Source organism: Anoplolepis gracilipes, chromosome 3 (genome assembly GCF_047496725.1).
Source record: "Anoplolepis gracilipes chromosome 3, ASM4749672v1, whole genome shotgun sequence".
NCBI classification, from domain to species: Eukaryota; Metazoa; Arthropoda; class Insecta; order Hymenoptera; family Formicidae; genus Anoplolepis; species Anoplolepis gracilipes.
Genome location: NC_132972.1, coordinates 14,161,129 through 14,179,436, shown reverse-complemented (window position 1 = coordinate 14,179,436; position 18,308 = coordinate 14,161,129). Strand labels below are relative to the sequence as shown.

At 34.9% G+C, this 18,308-nt stretch overlaps 1 protein-coding gene and 1 long non-coding RNA gene across 3 annotated transcripts in view; one reads left to right on the top strand and one right to left on the bottom strand.

Moving 5' to 3' along the window:
* Positions 1 to 9,153, bottom strand: part of LOC140664086 (uncharacterized) — a 38,391-nt gene extending 29,238 nt beyond the window's left edge. The window contains exon 1 of the long non-coding RNA XR_012046383.1: positions 5,469 to 9,153. This is a non-coding gene — a long non-coding RNA (uncharacterized lncRNA). The remainder of the gene's footprint in view (positions 1 to 5,468) is intronic.
* Mesr6 (misexpression suppressor of ras 6) overlaps positions 1 to 18,308 on the top strand; it is a 227,755-nt gene that overhangs the window by 38,737 nt on the left and 170,710 nt on the right. The window contains exon 1 of one of the 2 annotated variants that reach the window (XM_072888814.1): positions 10,702 to 10,905. The exons of the other annotated variant lie outside the window; for it this stretch is intronic. Coding sequence (XP_072744915.1) covers positions 10,889 to 10,905 — 17 coding nt within the window. The 5' untranslated portion in view covers positions 10,702 to 10,888. Of the gene's footprint in view, positions 1 to 10,701; positions 10,906 to 18,308 lie in introns of those variants that run through there. 2 annotated transcript variants of the gene reach the window in all.

Genomic DNA, 18,308 nt, shown 5'->3' with positions numbered 1-18,308 from the left:
AAGCTTAATTCTAATACTTTTTTTTATCTTTATTAATGTTTTGTTTTTGTTCTAATATTAAATAAAGTATTCTTGATATTAAGAAAGATAAAGAAATTGTATTAAAGCTTGCATTTTGATTAAAAAAAATTCTGAAAATTTTAATTATTCCATACAATTTTGTTGTGTAATTATTTAATCTAAAATATAATATTTTCTAATATGACTAGCAAAGAAATCTATTATGCTCTATGTATGGTCGGATTAATATTTGTAAATAACAAGGCTGAGGTATACGTATAAATATTATGAGCCATATGATATATAATACTGATATATAATAATTATATAAAATGCAGAACGCGTTCAAGAGATTATTATAGATCGCCTCGACATTAAACTTGTTAAATTTAATGGAAGATGGATATCGATTTTACGAAAAACAGAAAAGTCACGTAAAATATTTTTAAAGAAGATAAATTTTCGAGCTCTCGAAATATAGATGCTACGGTAAAAGGAGTCGCGTGACGAATCAGTAGAAGGGAGGTGAAAGGGTGGGATGAGGGTGGACGACAGGCGTCAGTGGTGGCAGGACCCCATCGTCGTGAAATCGACGAGCAAATACTTAAGGCGTAACCTCGTTACCCTAGCAGCCAGTGGAAAAGCGAGGAAAATCCTCTCTGAACCCGCCTTTAGCGGCGGCGACGCGGAAAACTCTCTTCCGGTCGTTCGGCGTTCGTTCGACTGTTCGAAATGCAATAGGAATACGTCGATGCTCGTAAAAGTGAATACATGAATCATCAGGTACACATACGGATGGAAAAATATGGGTGGAAAGTTTCGCGGGGAATTCTTCGTTGGTTACAGATTGCTACACGAAAGAACGTATTCATTCGCGAATCATTCGCAAAGTCTCATCCGTTTATGTCTGTCAATCTTTGCGAGAAAATTTATATTTTCTATGCATATACACAATTTTCTTACGAGATTTCTGATGTATATATATATATATACAAAGTGATTTCATAGATAGTGATCTGATAAAATTATTTTTACAGAAATAAAAAAAAGTAGAGAGAAATCTCGTAGCAATAATTAAATGATGTTAGAAAAATTAAAATAACACTATGAAATTTTTAGAAGTTTTATATTTCTTCGACTTTATGAATAGTATATTATCTACTTATTAAATCTATGAATCTTTAAATTCTCAAAAATTTTAAAATAAAAATATATAATTTTGTTTATTCCTATCTTAGATATCCTTATTTTTCATTTTTAATTTGTCGCCCAAATAATCGTTGTTCATTTAATAAAAAATTGTACAAATTCTTCGCTAATTTATTCTCAATATTAACTTTATGCTTATTGTGAAATTTCAACAATAGTTGTATTATGACGCCTTCTTAAAAAAATACAATTTACACAATTTACACAATTTATCGCTACACGTCGCATTTTTTATGTCAAATTCATATGCAATATATCATGCGTTACGTCGTTGATTTTGACTCTATAACATTCGGTAAGGTACAGCCTCTCGTAACGAAAATTGTTCTGTCGGTGAGAAATCGCACTTTTCGGATTCAGCGCGTAAAGAGACGGCTAATGACGGGAAAGTTTGAAAACGACCGACCGACCGATGATGTAAGCCGAAACGGTTGCGGGAAAGCGAAACGAGGGTACGGGCGAAACACGAGTTTCCGAAGCGAGTTCGGCGCATAATGCGCTCGCGTACACCCTATCTTGCGCTAATTACACTAACTCGAGCTAAAACGGACTAAGTAACGATGTAAACGGGTTTCCTTCCCTTCGTCCCCCCTCCCCCCTCCCCCTCCCCCCTCCCCATCTCCTTCCTTTCGTCCGTGCGCTCGCGCGAGCACGTAAGGTAATTACCTAATTCGGCCATGCGTAATTGCCGGTGATTAAAGTGTCGCTTTCGTGGCGCAGGAACGACGTGACATTTCACCGACAGCTGCAACCGATACGGATATCTCGTTTCTTCCATCGCTGATTCCTAACTCACGAAGTTTAGATTAGGAAAATCGTGTATAGTCGAACGGACACACCGCGCGCGAACGATTATCTTCAAGTTATCGACTTCCGCTATCATCACTTGGGAAACACATGCGTGCACAAGAAAGAAAATATGGCACAATTAAGAAAATATAGTTACATTTGGTATTATATCAACAATTATCGAATTATTGTCGGATGTTTGTTTGGACGGTTGCAAAATATTAATGGATAAGTCAGTTTGTCGACAGCAACTGATAAATTACATCACGAAGAATAATCATTTGTGAAACATAGCCGCGAAATACATAATTTTAATACTGACGCGAAGTGAATGCGTTAAATAAATGTGAGAGGAGAGCGATTCGTCAATGCGTTTTACAAAGTAACTATCTTTATCGAGACAGAATTTTATACAATGTACGGACCATAATACTGCGGAACGCTCTTCAATTTCGTAATATCATTTTTTCTCGACGGTAGAAACGAGTTTGAAGTCGGTGCCGGGAACAGAGCGAGCACAGGGGTTTAGAATAAATCAAGTGGAAGGGCTGCGTGAGCCCGCGAGAGTAGAAGCATTCGGGCCCGTCTTTGTACAGGTCCGCTACGCGAAAAGGTCCTAAGAGAAAAAAGAAAAAGGATGTTGGATAGAGAGGAAGGGTGGGAGCAAGCGAGGGAGATTGGGCAGAGGAGAGAGAAAGAGAGAGAGAGAGAGAGTACAAGAAAAAGAACGAGCAAGAGCCACGTTGCAGGAGCAACGACTGAAGATATCAATCAACGGGCACATTGTGCTCAAGGATAATTTGACGCGCGGCTGAAAGGGCCAGATCTCAAATTCCACGATCGGATAATGGCCTCTATAAGACCCAAAAAAGGGAGGTCCCGGAGGGTATGTACCAAACCGCAGCTTATATAGACAGCTTCGTTTTCGAGCGACCAAAGCGACTGTCCTTACGATTGTCTCTTTTAGATTAAACTTCTGTTTCTAATGAGGTCTATTTTCCGCTAAATCTCGTTTTAAAAAGTCGTTTAAAAAAATTGAAGTATAATAGTAATATGACTGCACCTCTCACTTTTTTTTATAAAGCCTCATTATCCGTTGTATGGGGGAAATACCTTTGTGTTTATCTACTTTTCGTTCATGTTCAATTTGTCAAAACGAATAAATCTAAAGTCTTAATTGAAGCCTCATCGAAAAAAAATTGATTTGTGAGCAGCACCGTATAATTTCAATTGCGCAGTACAAATTACGCTTTCGAGAAATGAAGTGACTAAGCGCGACGAGTATCCGACGGCTGAGAGTGAGACGACCGCTTCTACAAATTTCTGTAACACAGTAGGTTCTCTCTATTGCGAAAGAATTAACATTTTCTGCGATATTTTCATGTCGATCTCTCTTGATCAAAAATTTTTTTTTGCTGCATCGCGTATTTTCTATATATTTATCACGATACAACATTAATTCGAAAACATCATTTAATATTCGTGTTTCCTAAGGAACTCTGCGATTATTCTCGTGCGATTTCGAAAAGGATTACTAATGATTTATACAAATCTGAGAGCTTTGTTAATAAAAAAGAAATACAAACAGATATATACGTTTACTTAGTCTTGCGCAATAAGAGAGCTTAGCAGCTATGAAATATTATCGCAATATCCGTCTCTAACGACTCGATCGCGTGCGATTAGTATTCTCCTTGATACGTCATTCAATCGAGATCTCGTGATCGCGTTCATATCTTTCCTCGTTTTCTCAGTGTTGGTTATCCTTAGAAAAGGTGCGCTAATATTCTACATATAGGAAATGTCCATTATTTGATGTTGAAAAATATATTTCGTGTGACCGATTTCTTTCTTTCTCTCTTGTTTTCTCTTCATCATAGTAATTATCAGGATAACTGATACTAAGAATTAAAACCATATTAGTATAGATTTTGTTGTTCTTATGACATAAGTAACAATCACTTGTGCGATATTTAAAAATAAAAAATGAGAATTGTATGAATTGAATTATATACACAGAATTATATAACTTTTAATTGAAAATTTTGAAAGGTTATTAAAAATTCGTAGATATAACAAATTGATGATAAATTAATCATAAAATGGGAGAAATATAAAACGCCTAAAAATTGAATAGTGTTATTTTAATTTTAATTGAATTCATTTTTTTCTTTTTTTTTAATTAATAATATTTTACGAAAAGAAATTATTTATCTCTTTGAATATCTTTAAAAAGTATATATTAAGGTATTGAACCTCGAAAACTTTGAAGTTCGAAATGTTGTGTCGATGTGTGAAATTATCGAAAAGCGCGCATAAGTTATCTTCTTTTTTCGTTTCACTCGGGCAAGTTCAATCTGAGCACTTGACTTTTGGATTTCCTTAAACGCAGGATTAAGATCCTCAAAAGAGTGGCACAAAGATTCGCAGACTGACGTTACAATGCAACCCCGGGGTGCTGCTACCTGTGATGTGGCACGTGCTCTTTCTTTCCGTAGATTTGACAAATTTTCCGGTCTGGCAGGTCAACATCCGATCTACGAAAACCTTCACATGTTCCACAGGTGGACCCTCAAAGCACACTAAAGCGAAGGATATTCGCGGTCAACTTGTTTGTCTAACAGGTGGATCTATTCCAGTAACGATGATCACTCGAAAATTGTTTGCGGAACTCCCTTTCGGCGAGATACCGTAGTCTTTTAGGAAATCTCGATATGTTTCAAGTATATGCAGTATGAACAATCCAGAAATATTAATATAAGAATGCTTACAAATACGATTGCATTTTTTCTGCTGGAAAAATGTAGCAATAAATTTAAAAACCGATTTTTAATATGGAGCACATTGAAATATCAAGCGTCGTTAGAAAAATGTATCATTTATGAGCATTGTACCATCAACATTTATCGTTACAATATGCATACAAATAAATTTTCTTTTATTTTAAATTTTTCAAAAAGAAAGAAATAAATTCTTCTGAAATATTGTAGTGCATTCGCTTTTGAAATATTATAGAAAAGCACGTTTATTTAAAATATATGAAAAAAGTGGTTATATAGAAAAATTCTACTAAAAAAATACTGAAAATACTAAATTATTGCAAATATATAAAAAATATTCAATTATCAAATTGTAAATTTAGAAATATTTCAATAACTTTCAAAATCTTTAATCTACCTTTTAAAAAACTCGATATATTATCAAGAGATATTTACATACGTAAACCCACAGTGTGTTCGAATTTTGTCAATTTAACTACAGAGAGAATTTTGTTTATAATTAGAAATAGAAATATTTATATTACTTTAGCCTTTAAATCCTATCGCGATATAAGTAACTTTTTACTGATAATCATAGGAAAAGCAGAATTTTCGTGGTTTTTTTTTTTTCGATTAAATTCTCGGTAATAAAATAATGGCGATAATAAATGTGAAATTTATTCAAAATTATTCTCACGATATTTTTCTTACCTCACTTATCTTTATCTGATCGCCTTGAATATCTCGGATCATAAGTGCCGTCGGCGGATTACATGTCCAAGTAACAAGTTCGTCGATATACGAAGTAGTGGATATATTACGTTCGGAGCTTGCTTGCGAATAGCGTGTAGTGCAGTTTTATACTCCACTTTTACCACTATTACATTTTTACACTTTCCGCACTCGCAGCGCGCGCTTCTTTACTGTTCCTTTCTTTACATTGTTATCGTTATTGGACAACGTTAACACGATATCATGAATTTCGCAGTGTAATCACTGTTACGTTGCACCTTTAACGTTCTTACGATCTTCATAGGCAGCATATTTGAAACTTGAAGATTACTTTTATCTCGATTTGATACACCATCCAGATCGCGAATGAGATTTCGCGAACGCTTGTGAATAGAAATGAGGATGACTCATGTGATTTAGTATATCACGTGGTTTAACACGGTGCAGCACAAACTTTCGTGTCATTCGTCTAAATTGTATATGCGATTGCACTTTAGCATTATTGCACGCACCTGTTTTTTAAGTAGGATTACTTTTCCTCACGTGGATATTTGCTTGATTGATTTTATAGATTTTCTTATATCATCTTCAAGTGTTGAATAATTTTCCTAATTTTTTCTTAATCTTTTTATAACTGAAAATATTCTTGCAAGGCTTCATTTTCTGAAGTTTTAAATGATAACGAGCTTCCTTCTGAAAAATGTTTGCAAACATCTATTAACTTCAATTCATTAATCAGCTTTCAATTTCATTATTTTTTTTTTTTCACTCCGATATGAGTAATTATTCACGAAGGACAATTTATAAGTCGTTCCAAAGACTGATTTGGAGAGGGGGGACTTCAACTTGGTCTTCACACTATGCACCGAAACTTTTAACAATCTTGTATCTCTAAGTTCTTCTTGACATCTGGCGGTAACTGCAAATCTTCAAAGTCGAATCCGCTCCAAATCGTTAAATCAATCAAGAATAGTTGTTGCTGCTTTCGAATTTTATCTGTTTATTGTCGTCACCGTAGCCAGAAAGAAAAGAAGAGAACAACGTTGAGAGTAGAAGAGACCTATGCTCAGGAAGGTCCATACTGCTTGGCGGTTTGATCGCTGAAGACTGAGCGCCGTGGTAGCGTTTCGCCGCGTAGTAAGCCGGCTCTCGCCCCGCCATCGAGCTCTGTTCCTCTGCCTCTCCACGAGGAGTGTGGAAGTGAGAAAAATGACGGAAAGGGACAGGGATGGAGCGATAGATGGAAGGAGAAAGAGACACCCGTCCTTTTCGACCCACTCTGATGTTCTGCGCGTCCTGAGAGCAGCGTGTCCCCATCCTCGTCGGATACGTTCTCCGGATTCACCCCACCAAGGCTCCCTTTCGTCCACCCTTCCCCTTACTCCGTTGCCTCTCTCGGCGTCGCTTCGTCCCACCATCTAACCCTTCCACCACCCTTCCACGACCTTGGAACTTCGCGCGATCGCCGCCGAGCGGCACCAGCGTCCAAACTCACGACCGAAACACCGCTCGAGCGTGGCGGGCAACAAAGATCCCGTCGGTTAGCGCCGCTATGTGGGAGAAAACGCGCACCACTGGTTGGTAGAAGGGGTGTGGTAAATGCGAGGGTGAGAGTAGCCGGCTGTGGTACCCCTCTCGTCGCGGTATAGATATCCCCTACCTTCGTGTTATCCTCGCTCCTCCTCCGCCCCCACTGTGACGGCACGTGTTCCGTTTTGCTCGAGCTGGGCTACACGCGAATCTTTCCATCTTTGTCGCGTCCGGTACGTTGCAATACTGTCGGTAGGGAATCGAATGTGTATACGGTGGGGAGGATAGATCGAATTCAAAGAGTGGGAGACAGAAGGCTTCGACGTCGCCAGCATGCGTTACGCGACGCGCTATCCACGCTGCGAATATACCGGACTTTGTGAATAGAGGCAAAAACGCTGGTGCGAAGATAACTGAAAGTGTTATTCCGTCTGCTACTTTTTTTTTTTTTTTTTTTTTTTTACACACTAGATCTCCAATGAAGCTCACAGATTTTAACTTTAGAATTATGAAAATTTTAGAAAATTTATAATGCATAGTACCTACGCACGATTTTACATATTTTGTTTATAGTTTTTTGTTTCTTTTTTTTTTTTTTTAATTTTATCTATATATTTTTAACAAATACTTTTAGTCATTTATTCACCTTGTATGAGAAAAAGACGAATCGATTTGCGAGTGGAAACTTAGACGCATTAAGCTGAGTAATGCTAAAAAAACTCTTATCGCGTGTCACTGTCATTAGCGCTAAGTATTTATCACACAATTTATTTATAGTTCGGTTATCGTAGCTTAGTACGGTAAGCTTTCAATTATGCGTTTGTAATCCATTGCAAAAGGCATTGTAATTTTATGAAGAGAAATGACAGTTGTGAAAATAAATTATTTTTTGATATTACATATACACGCGCGTATTACACACACACACACACACACACATACATACGCGCTTTTTTGCTTACTTTAGCATTCATTCTTGCACTTTAATAACTCCGTTTCATGAAAGACTTTATTGGACGTTTCCCTTTAAGATCTCATGTCGTCTGATTCTATCCAGTATTAAACATTAATCGTGAAAAATATTTCTATACAAAAAAAAGTATAATGTTATAGGCAATGCTCAGATGATGTTGTCATGCTGCTATATTTGATTTAAATATAATTTTTAATATCATTTGTCATTGTCATTTATCATTATATATAAGTTTTCTATTATTTTGTCATTAAAGTTACTGTTATATTAGTACATATCAGAGGTATAAATTTTGTTGCAAGTACGTTTTAGCCCATCACCTATATCAGACGTGTGAGAGAATATTGACATACGAACCAAGGGAACTGTGCACACGTTCTTGCCAAATATTCAAACTTTCTCTGACAATTTTTCCTGCGCACAGAATCATGAACTACATTAACATGAGCACTTGAATTTTCATCCGACGGACACTTCCAGCACTTCCACCGTCACGCACATTTTTCTTTACTTTCCTTTTTGTTATTTGAAAATTTTTCATGCCATTTTCCGTGCCGCAAAAAAGGTTGAAGTTCGACAACCTTAAGAAAAATGCAAATATTACATATGCAACATCGAATAGTTCTTTCGAGATCATTCGCTGTGTTGTCTTTAGTGAGATGATTTTGTGTACGCAGGTACATTCTCAAGTATGTGTGGAAAGGTGACACATAAGCCAAACACAAGAAAATATCTTGAGAGAAGATTGGTGCGCGTTGAACTGGCTGTTGTCGAGCTCGATCGGTCTGCTCGAAGCGGTGTATCGTTTCCCCCCTCGTCGCTTTCCTTGCGTGTGCAACGCGTTCGCCCGTCGCGTGTCCCACCAAAACCGTCGCGGCGACGAATTCTCTCCTCTTTCACCCCCACCGGGACAACGGCACCCCGACGCTTTCCGCGCGACGTCGCAGTCCGCGATATTCCGGAATTTCGCGCTACGCTCGCTCCACCTTCCCCTCTCACGAGCTGCTAAATCTTTTTTAAACCACGCCTAGCAGCCCCGTCGAACGAGCGAGACGGCGACAGGACATAAAAAAAGCGAGCACGCGCGGGCCGTTTTTCCTACTTCTTCGACGATGCAAACACGTTGCGCGGCGAAACTCCACCCTCTTTTGGCGGCGCTCCCCTGTGGCCCCTCTTCCTCAAACCCTCCCTCGCTCCGTCATCCACCTCTCTTTTTTTTTCCGATCTCCACCACGCGAGATTTTCCGCCAAATATAAGTTCGTCACCCAGTGAGAGGCGACATGCACTTGTGACGCTTCTCGATAGCTGGCGCCAGCCGACGTACACGTCGTCTAACGGAATATGCATTAAACCCGCTTTGTAGGAACAGGTTCTGATGGATATCGTATGTAACATTACACGTATGTATATACGTGGAAAGAGGAATTTTTTTAACAGTTTTGTTTAATTTTTATACACATTTCTATTATTTTGTTATCAATGTTTGAGGATACGTTTATCGAAGAAACGTCTGTTGCAATTTCATGAAATATTTTACTGCAGAAATAATTTGGATTTATATGTGAAAATAATTTCAGAAATCTATATACGAAGCAAAAGTATATAAAACTAACAATAAGTTGTAAATATATATATATATATATATATATTATATATTTAAATGTAGAAAAAAATAAAAATTTAAATATAATTGTTAGATATAATTATTAAATATTTGTAAAAATCTATTCATTTGTTCATTTATTTACATAACAATGTAATAATTGAAATATATTTCTGCATATGTTGTTAAAGAAGTTTTCTGTAACGGACGTGATATCGATACGCACCTTTTACTTACTTTTTATCACGTTACATGGACTAAACGCTCACGACATCTGGTAGCGAATATCGAGAGATAAAATACCACCCCTATTTCTACTGTTTCTTTTATCTTCTTAATTTTTTTTTTTTTTAATAAAAATTCTTTTATATGATTAAATAAATTAAAATACTTTATATTAATATTTATAATCTTGAACCTTTGCAGAGAAAAATCAGAAAGAAGATTTAAATAGAATATTATTATTTCAAAAACAAAATTTCTGAAATAGTAATTTAAAATTTATGTGTAAAGTTGTTAGCAGACAAGATATAGACATTTATTATATATCAAACAGTGTAAATATAAAAATAATTTATGAATAATGATAATGTTGATAATAAATATAATAATTCAGCAAAGACTAAAGCACAAGTTATTTATTTAACAGATAATCTTATGTATTTATAAATAAATATCATTGGGTTTTAAGGTATCGTTCCATTGCTCCTTCAGCCTGTTATTTACATTTGTAAATATAATAATAATGATAATGAATAATCAATTTATTATTATTAAAAAAATAATTTGTATATATTAAAGAGCTACATACACAGTTAAAAGTTCAATTTCTATGATTACTATCTTCTTACGTACGTGTTTCTATTGTAAATTTCATCATAGCAATTACTAATCATAGATATTTATTTTACATCTGTGTTCTCAACTTTCATTTGTTAAAAACAGATAAAATAACACGAGCGTACGATGCCATTAGATCGATATAAGGCGACCTTGCCGGAAGGGGCCGATAAGCCATTGTCGGTACTTCTTCCCTCCCCTTCGTACACGGAGTCGGCAAAACAGATACCTTCATCGCGGATATTTCCAGCCGATTAACTCGAAATTAGGTGCAAACGGGGGGTTCTCCGCGATGGCGCGTGTCGATGCAATTTGTGCAAACTCGTGCAGCTAAGTGCACAGGAAACTGATCAATTGCCACGGAATGGTCGAGTTGCTTCGATCGATCTCTACAATATCAGCCACATCTGCATTTTTATTGCACCCTTGCTACTTACGGGCGCTACTCTTTAATGCGTACGCATTACAGGTATGTTAAATATATATAGACGATCCTTTTCAGTATCGGAATTTATATAAAAGTTTACGCGTCTTTTTCAAACACTCTCGACAAATTAGAAACAAATCCATATGCAATCTGGAATAATTAGAAGAATATTTCTTACAGAGAAATATTATATGTAGATTATATATATATATACATTTTGAAACTGCATATAACATATAACAATCGATATTATATTCTGCAGTTCGAGTAATATGTTTAAATAGACTTCTTCTGTCTTTAATTAACCCTTATTCCGTACTGATCATTTTTGTCTATGATTTTTCTAACAACGTCAATTTCTCGAAAACAAATAATCATAAAATAATATATTTAAGTAAATTACTTTTCAAATTTATTATTTTAGTCTTTATTTAGAATGTTCAAAGAAGGTATATACATTTTTTTCAGATTTTTTTAAACACTTTTACATATTAATAAACTTATCGAAAATACGCTGACCCACCTGTACAGTTAGAAGGTGCTAAAAATAACAATACGGAGTAAGGGTTAAGAATATAGATGTTTTACTAAGGCTTTTATCTAAGGTTGATATTGGATTATTTCAGAGATTCAAGTTATCGATTTGATTTTCCATTTTATATATGAACAATATAAATATTACATCATCGATCTATTTTATTGTATTATTGGAAATTGCATTTGCTAAACCTTTAAATATTGATTAATCGAAAACAATCTGTAAAATACTGGGTGAAAGTATTTTAAATCGCTTTGCTTAAACGCTTACCCAGAGAATGGCGAGGAAAGTGTTAATATTAGTGAGTGACTCGGTGGTTCCGTTTTCTTTCTAAACGCTTCGAATTAGGGATAACGGATTGCGTCTCGGTGGTAAGCAAGAGTCCAGGAGATTAATTCGATCGAATGATATGAGCTTAAGTGTACGATCCTCGGCTCTGATTGGACGCCGACGGCGTTTCGCAATACCTGGCAGCCCACCGGGCGATGGCACCCTACCGAGATGACGTCGCACAGGCGGCGCGTACCTAACAACCGAGAGATTATGCCAGTAGGCCTGTCGGCGACCGTAATTGATTTCGCTTAAACAAGCTAAGCGTATCAATCCCTCTAATAGCTACGTCATTGCACGATGAAGATGCTGTGAGATGGAAGGGACAGTTAACCCCTTTTTTATTGACGATCCGTTTTACAGCATCTAATCTTATTTATTTTGTATTTTAATTCATTATAATTTTCGATCAATAATTTTTGATTTTATATATTTGACAACAACGAGTATCTATATTTATTACAAAATGTTGAATGAAAATTTTCACTATACGTATAGTAAAATTAAATCATACATTATAAATTTTATAAATAACATAGTGCAAGTATAATAAAATAATATTTTTTACTCATACCGTGTAACGAATGCATTCAAAAACATCACGTTTCCAAAGGCATCCGTTCTGATTCGATATTGTACACAAATATTTTTAATGAACTACAAGTAAGATATAATATTTGCAATATATGAAAATATGGAATTATTCTTAATTGATAATTAATTCATTTAGCAAGAAGCGTTTTAATGATATAAAACATAATTATTTTACTTTATGGTTACACTATTTTAAATAGTGACTACGCTAGAGAGTCATTATGAATATATAGTTAATTTATACTAAACAATTATTTTAACATTATCCAGCGACTTATGTGCTTGTCACAACTGCATGACGTTGCACATGCGCATGTAGGCGTTATTACGTTGCGCGAAATAGGACAGTATACTGGACGATAGACAACGAAACGTAGTTTATGACTGCTCAAAGTGATAAATAATCCTCGGTATGATGTCCGACGACTATTTCGCCACCTACGGCGTACATCTACGATTCTTACGTTTCTTTACAAACGGTCGTATCCGCCGTTCGTGAAGAAAGGTCAATCGAGGGTCCCACAAGCATCGCCAATTAGGTATTCATATCAAGATGAACGCGCGGTTTCACGTTGCAAAAACAGATTTTACGATTTCCTTTATCTTCCGCTTACTCACTGAATATTTCACAAAGTCAATAAAATCTGCTGTCGGGCCGCTAATGGATACACGAACCGAAAGAATGAAGTTCTATTAACACCACAGAAGAAAAAAAAATGCAACATGTACACGCCATCTGTCCAATCGGAAATTATATGCATACCTGTAAAGGAGATAAAGACAAAGATAATTGTCGGTTAATTGAATTGTCATGTACTTTTTTCTTAGTGAGATTGACTTTAACTATTACGACATTACGACAATAGCTACTACAACGACAATTTCTACTACGAATTTAAAGGTAAAACGTTTTCAGTTCTTGAAATTTTCCGACATGAAATATCTCTAAAAATTAATTGTGATTATATCATTTAGCTCTTTTCAAAAATATTATTTTTCTCTGTAATGATTTGATAATTGAGAAATGTTGAAATAGAGAAGATAAATTTTGTGTTTCGAGTTTACGATTTGATGAAGCAATAAGTGCAATTATCTAATGACAAATGATCTTTTTCAATTTGCCGTTCCAAGAACACTGATTGGTGTTCCGGGAAAAAAGAATGACATCGCTCTCAGAAAAAGGAATGACACCTATCTTTTATAAAAGAGATACCCTCTCATATTATGGGGTTTAGAGTATTTTTTTTTTTCTACCGAGAATTCTTGCACACACCTGTATTCTCGCTCGCGCTCCCCCCAAACATTTTACGGTTCGGTTTCAAAATATGTGCATAGGACCGTTCTTGATAACTTGCCTACCTGAAACCCGCTTCGTGTCTAGTAGGCCTTGTCGAAAAGTCATCTTTGTGGAATCGACTATCCCATTTGTGATATATTGTGTTTCTAATGATTTTGGTTAGAGGGTTGGATTTACAGGAGTCAAAATAAGCAACAGGCTTTCGCAGGTGCAAAAAAGGTCCGTTTCGTAATAATGTACTCATATATATGAAATGTCATCACTCAAAATATATAATTAATGTATCAGAATTTTTCAATTTTATCTTTTTACTTTGACTTTTACAAATTTAATTTTTATGGATTGAAGTATTTGAATATTAAAAATTAGCTTTTATAGGGAAAAAGCAACCTTGATTTTATGTGAAAAGATAACATTTAAGGCATCAAGAAATAAATTTATAAAAATTAAAGTAAAGAAAATATCAAAAGTTCTCCAAATTCTGATATATTAATTATCTATATATACATATGTTTGAATAATGTTACTTGTATGTATATGTTGTATATATTGTAAAGTTTGCATATTTATATCGAAAATATTTTTTACTTGCATCTAATCTGCAATATGCAATTAAGAAACATTTAACGCAACGATATCCTGTGTGCATCCCACACATCGTACTTGCACAACGGGAATGTACGTATATAAAGTGTGTAACCGACAGCGTGCGTAGGTACATTTGTCTCCTGCCAAGTTACGTCTTGTAATCAAGTACTTGTCTAATTGCATGTTATTGGTAGATAATGGCGATGATTACCACACATGAATCGCTGAGAGCCGCATGGCTATGCTCTAACAGAGGCTTTAATTGTGCTCACTGAGAATATACGTTGTATCTATTCATCTTAGGACTCAGAAACGCGAATTAATCATTAGCATTTCCCAGGTACTTTTATAAAGATAACGTCATTAGAGCACTGAATAATAACGTGACTGAACGGTCTTTATCTCTATCATCTAACATGCAAAATATCTATAAAATATTTATTATATATAGCTCTGTCGTAAAGCATTTTCTAAAAATGTTTACAAATATATCTTTAGATATACTATTTATTATTAATATTTATTATACGAAATAGATAAAATTTTATTTTTGCCTTTTTAAAATGCTGAGATATAATTCTGGATAAATAAGTAGTACAACTCTTCGAATATGTGATCTTTACAGAATTATAATAAAAAGTCATAATTATCGAAATTCTAATAATATTATAGCCACTATATATATATATATATACATATATATATATTGTTTAATAAAATCATAAAAATTATTTTTAATACATTTGAGCATAGTAGGTCACATCAAATTATGTATACGCACCAAATTATTTCCTCCAATTCAGCATCGGCCTCTTCAAGATTGCGCACAACCGGAGAAAAAATAAATAGTATTATAGTATTACTCTAGTCACGCACATGTGCATAGTTCCACGAACAGTGTAACGCAGCTGGCACAAAACTGACCTGAACTCCGAGTCACCGGTTCCTCGTAGTTTTTTTCTCTCGCCCCCACACGCCCATACACACATGCATAGATGCACCCACACATAAGGAAAAAAAATCCCCTTTCGATCCGATACACGCCACTTTGGAATGGAGTGGCGCATCAAAACCGGCCTTTAGGAAACTTATCTCGTCTCTAAGGCTCTTCAAAGTTGGTTTTACCGCTACAGCCTTTTTAATGCGTTGCATCACGGTGCAACAGATAAAGTGTAAATAGATGGAGAACTGGGCGTTTTTATACCGCGCGCGAAGGACCTCCAAAAGAATCTGAGAAGAAGCGATTGTATCCAACAGAGACATTTGAGTTTTACTGCTTGTAAATGTAATGCTGGAGATAAACCCTTATCTAGAAACGCGATCTGAGAGTGCAGTCTTAACTTTTTCGACGCATTGCATTCTAATCGCGATTATGCTTATGATTACAATCGATTACACTCTTTTATTTTTCTTATAAATTTATCTACTTTATTAATTACATATACATATAACTTTTAAAATAAGTAAACATGATAGAAATACATTTGAAATAAAAAGATTAAAAATCAGTTTATAATATCAGAAGTATAATAAAATCAAATAGCATTATTTTGCCTTTTTTACGTAAAAAGTTATTAAACTATGCAAAAAGAAAGAAAAATAAAAATATTTTAAACTGCTTTTCAAATATAATTCACTTTGATTTATTATATTTCAAGATTAAATATTTTGCAATAAACTTTCTACAAAACTCATAACAATTAAAGCTTTTTTGAGCGATGTCTGAATTTCTTTTGTCAACAAACTATAATAAGCAACGAATATCATAAGAATCCGTGAATGCGGCTAGCTACCCAATGAAATGGAAAAAGTCAACTTAAGATGCAGACACGAAAAACACTGCTGCCGTGGAACGATATCGCGGCGAATGGAAGCGAAAGGAAGATGGCAAAACACACATACCGGAAACACGAAGAAGTCGTTACCGTATACGAATCACTATCGCAAACGGCATACAAACAACAGCACGGAAATGTCCTCTTATGTACGCCTTCTTGTTCTCTCCCCTTTCTCTTCGGTACTTTCGGTTAAAATCGTAAAAGCCTGGTTAACAGCAGCGCCTGGCAGACGATCGGCGATTTTGGGATGACGGAAGAGCTCTTCAACGACCGGAAAACGATCCGACACTTTATCGGCTCGAGACATACTCTTCCTGTTTATTCCCTCGTCTGTTTGCGATAATATAATTACGAAGATAAAAGCACGTATTAGTAAACAATTTTCGAATAGATAAATCAGTGTTATAAAAATTACTTTTTGCGAAATTAATTTAATAAGACATTTGTTAGCATAATTTATAATACTTATCTATAGTTTTATATCTATTTTAAAATACACACATATATTAATAGAAATGATATTTTAATGATGATTTCTAATTCTTAAGGGAAATTTCTATTCTTAATAATTTTGGTTAAATCAGAAGAAATAATATGACATTTTATATTTATTTAGTATTACACGAAGAAAAGAGAAAGATAGAGAAATAATATAAAAATTCATAATATATATATGTATATATGCTGCAAAACTTCAATTTATATAATTTTTCAGACGTTGACTGTTACTGTCACGACAATCTTAAATTCCACACACAGAAAAACTAGATTTATTTAAAATTCAGTATTACTCGATATAAATCTTATCTCGGTTCTTAGAAAAAATGTTAAATCTCAGATCTTTTACAGAGAATTGTCGAGTGAAAGAGAATGCAACAATGTGGCGCAACTAACACTGCCCAAGATTTAAGAGGCTTAACTTGCTGTGAATTCGTAGCTAGTAAGACGCATAAACTTTATTTTAAAAGGGGCTCCTTTTTTCTAGGAGTCGGGCCCCAAAAAATAAAGAACATTCTCTCGTCTAGGGAGAGGGTTGTAGATTCCAGATATCGAAGGAATAGGGTTACCAGTTCAAGTTTGGCAGGTGGATACCGCCTGTAATGCGTAGATGCCTGCTACTTAACGGGTGTCAAAAATGTAGCTGACAGATTTATTTTTATTCTATTAAAGAAAAAAGGGAAAATTTGGTCTCTTCAATTCTTTTTTACCTATTGAATTGATGTGATTGAAGTATCGATCCTCTTTTAACTATTTATCTGAACCGGAATTCACTGTTTTTACTTATAATTAATTTCTGATCTACATTTTACTAAAAATTATATATTTTATTGTATTTTTATGAATTACGTAAATTTGCATTATAATTAACGGCTACAATTAGATAATATATATATATTGATTTAGATAATATATATTTGCCAGAGTCAAGATTTGCATTAAACCAAAAGTTTAATATCATAAATTATAATAATGTATCTAAGAGAATTTTATAAATATTTAAGTGACTTGAGAAAAATGAAAAAATCAAATATATAATAAATATACAATAAACAATATGTCAAATATATCGATTATAATTTTATATATTAAGAATGAATAATATACTATATGTAAGATATAGAAAAGAGATGCTGTGGACACACACATCATAGAAACATCGTGAAGGGATAACTTGGGATAAACATTCCAGAAATCCAGCTGGGCGCTGGTTTTAAAGCTAGCTAGCTGCACTCTCCCTCGCTCCCATCACTGTTTAAATAATTTATTCCTCCCTTTTTTTCTGGAATCTCGAAGTCATCCACATACGGTGAACGGTCTTAAAAGCGGAGACAGGGGAATGAGAAGAAAGACACACGTACGAGCATATACGTATCCGTCTCGCGCGCTTATATTATGCCACATATGTTCTTAAGACGCAACGCGCGCGCTGCAAAAGTTGAGGGTGGAAATGCATTCCAGACATAACAAAACCTTTCGTCATCCTACACTTGTGCTGCCTTCGTCTGTCTGTATTTCTTTCAATTATGCCGTCTTTTCTAATATGTCGCACAGGTGGATCAACAAGAAATAGCTGAAGAAAAAAAAATAAAATAAAGTCAGAAGCAAAGGAAAAGAGTGCGAGACAGGAACAGTAGAGACCAGATGGCACATCTAATACATAAACATTCTAGCATTGGGACTTATTTGTTTTAATTCAATTTAAATGCAAAGTTATGAATCTCAGTGACACTCGAGAAAAATTTTGAGAAAATGTAAAAGC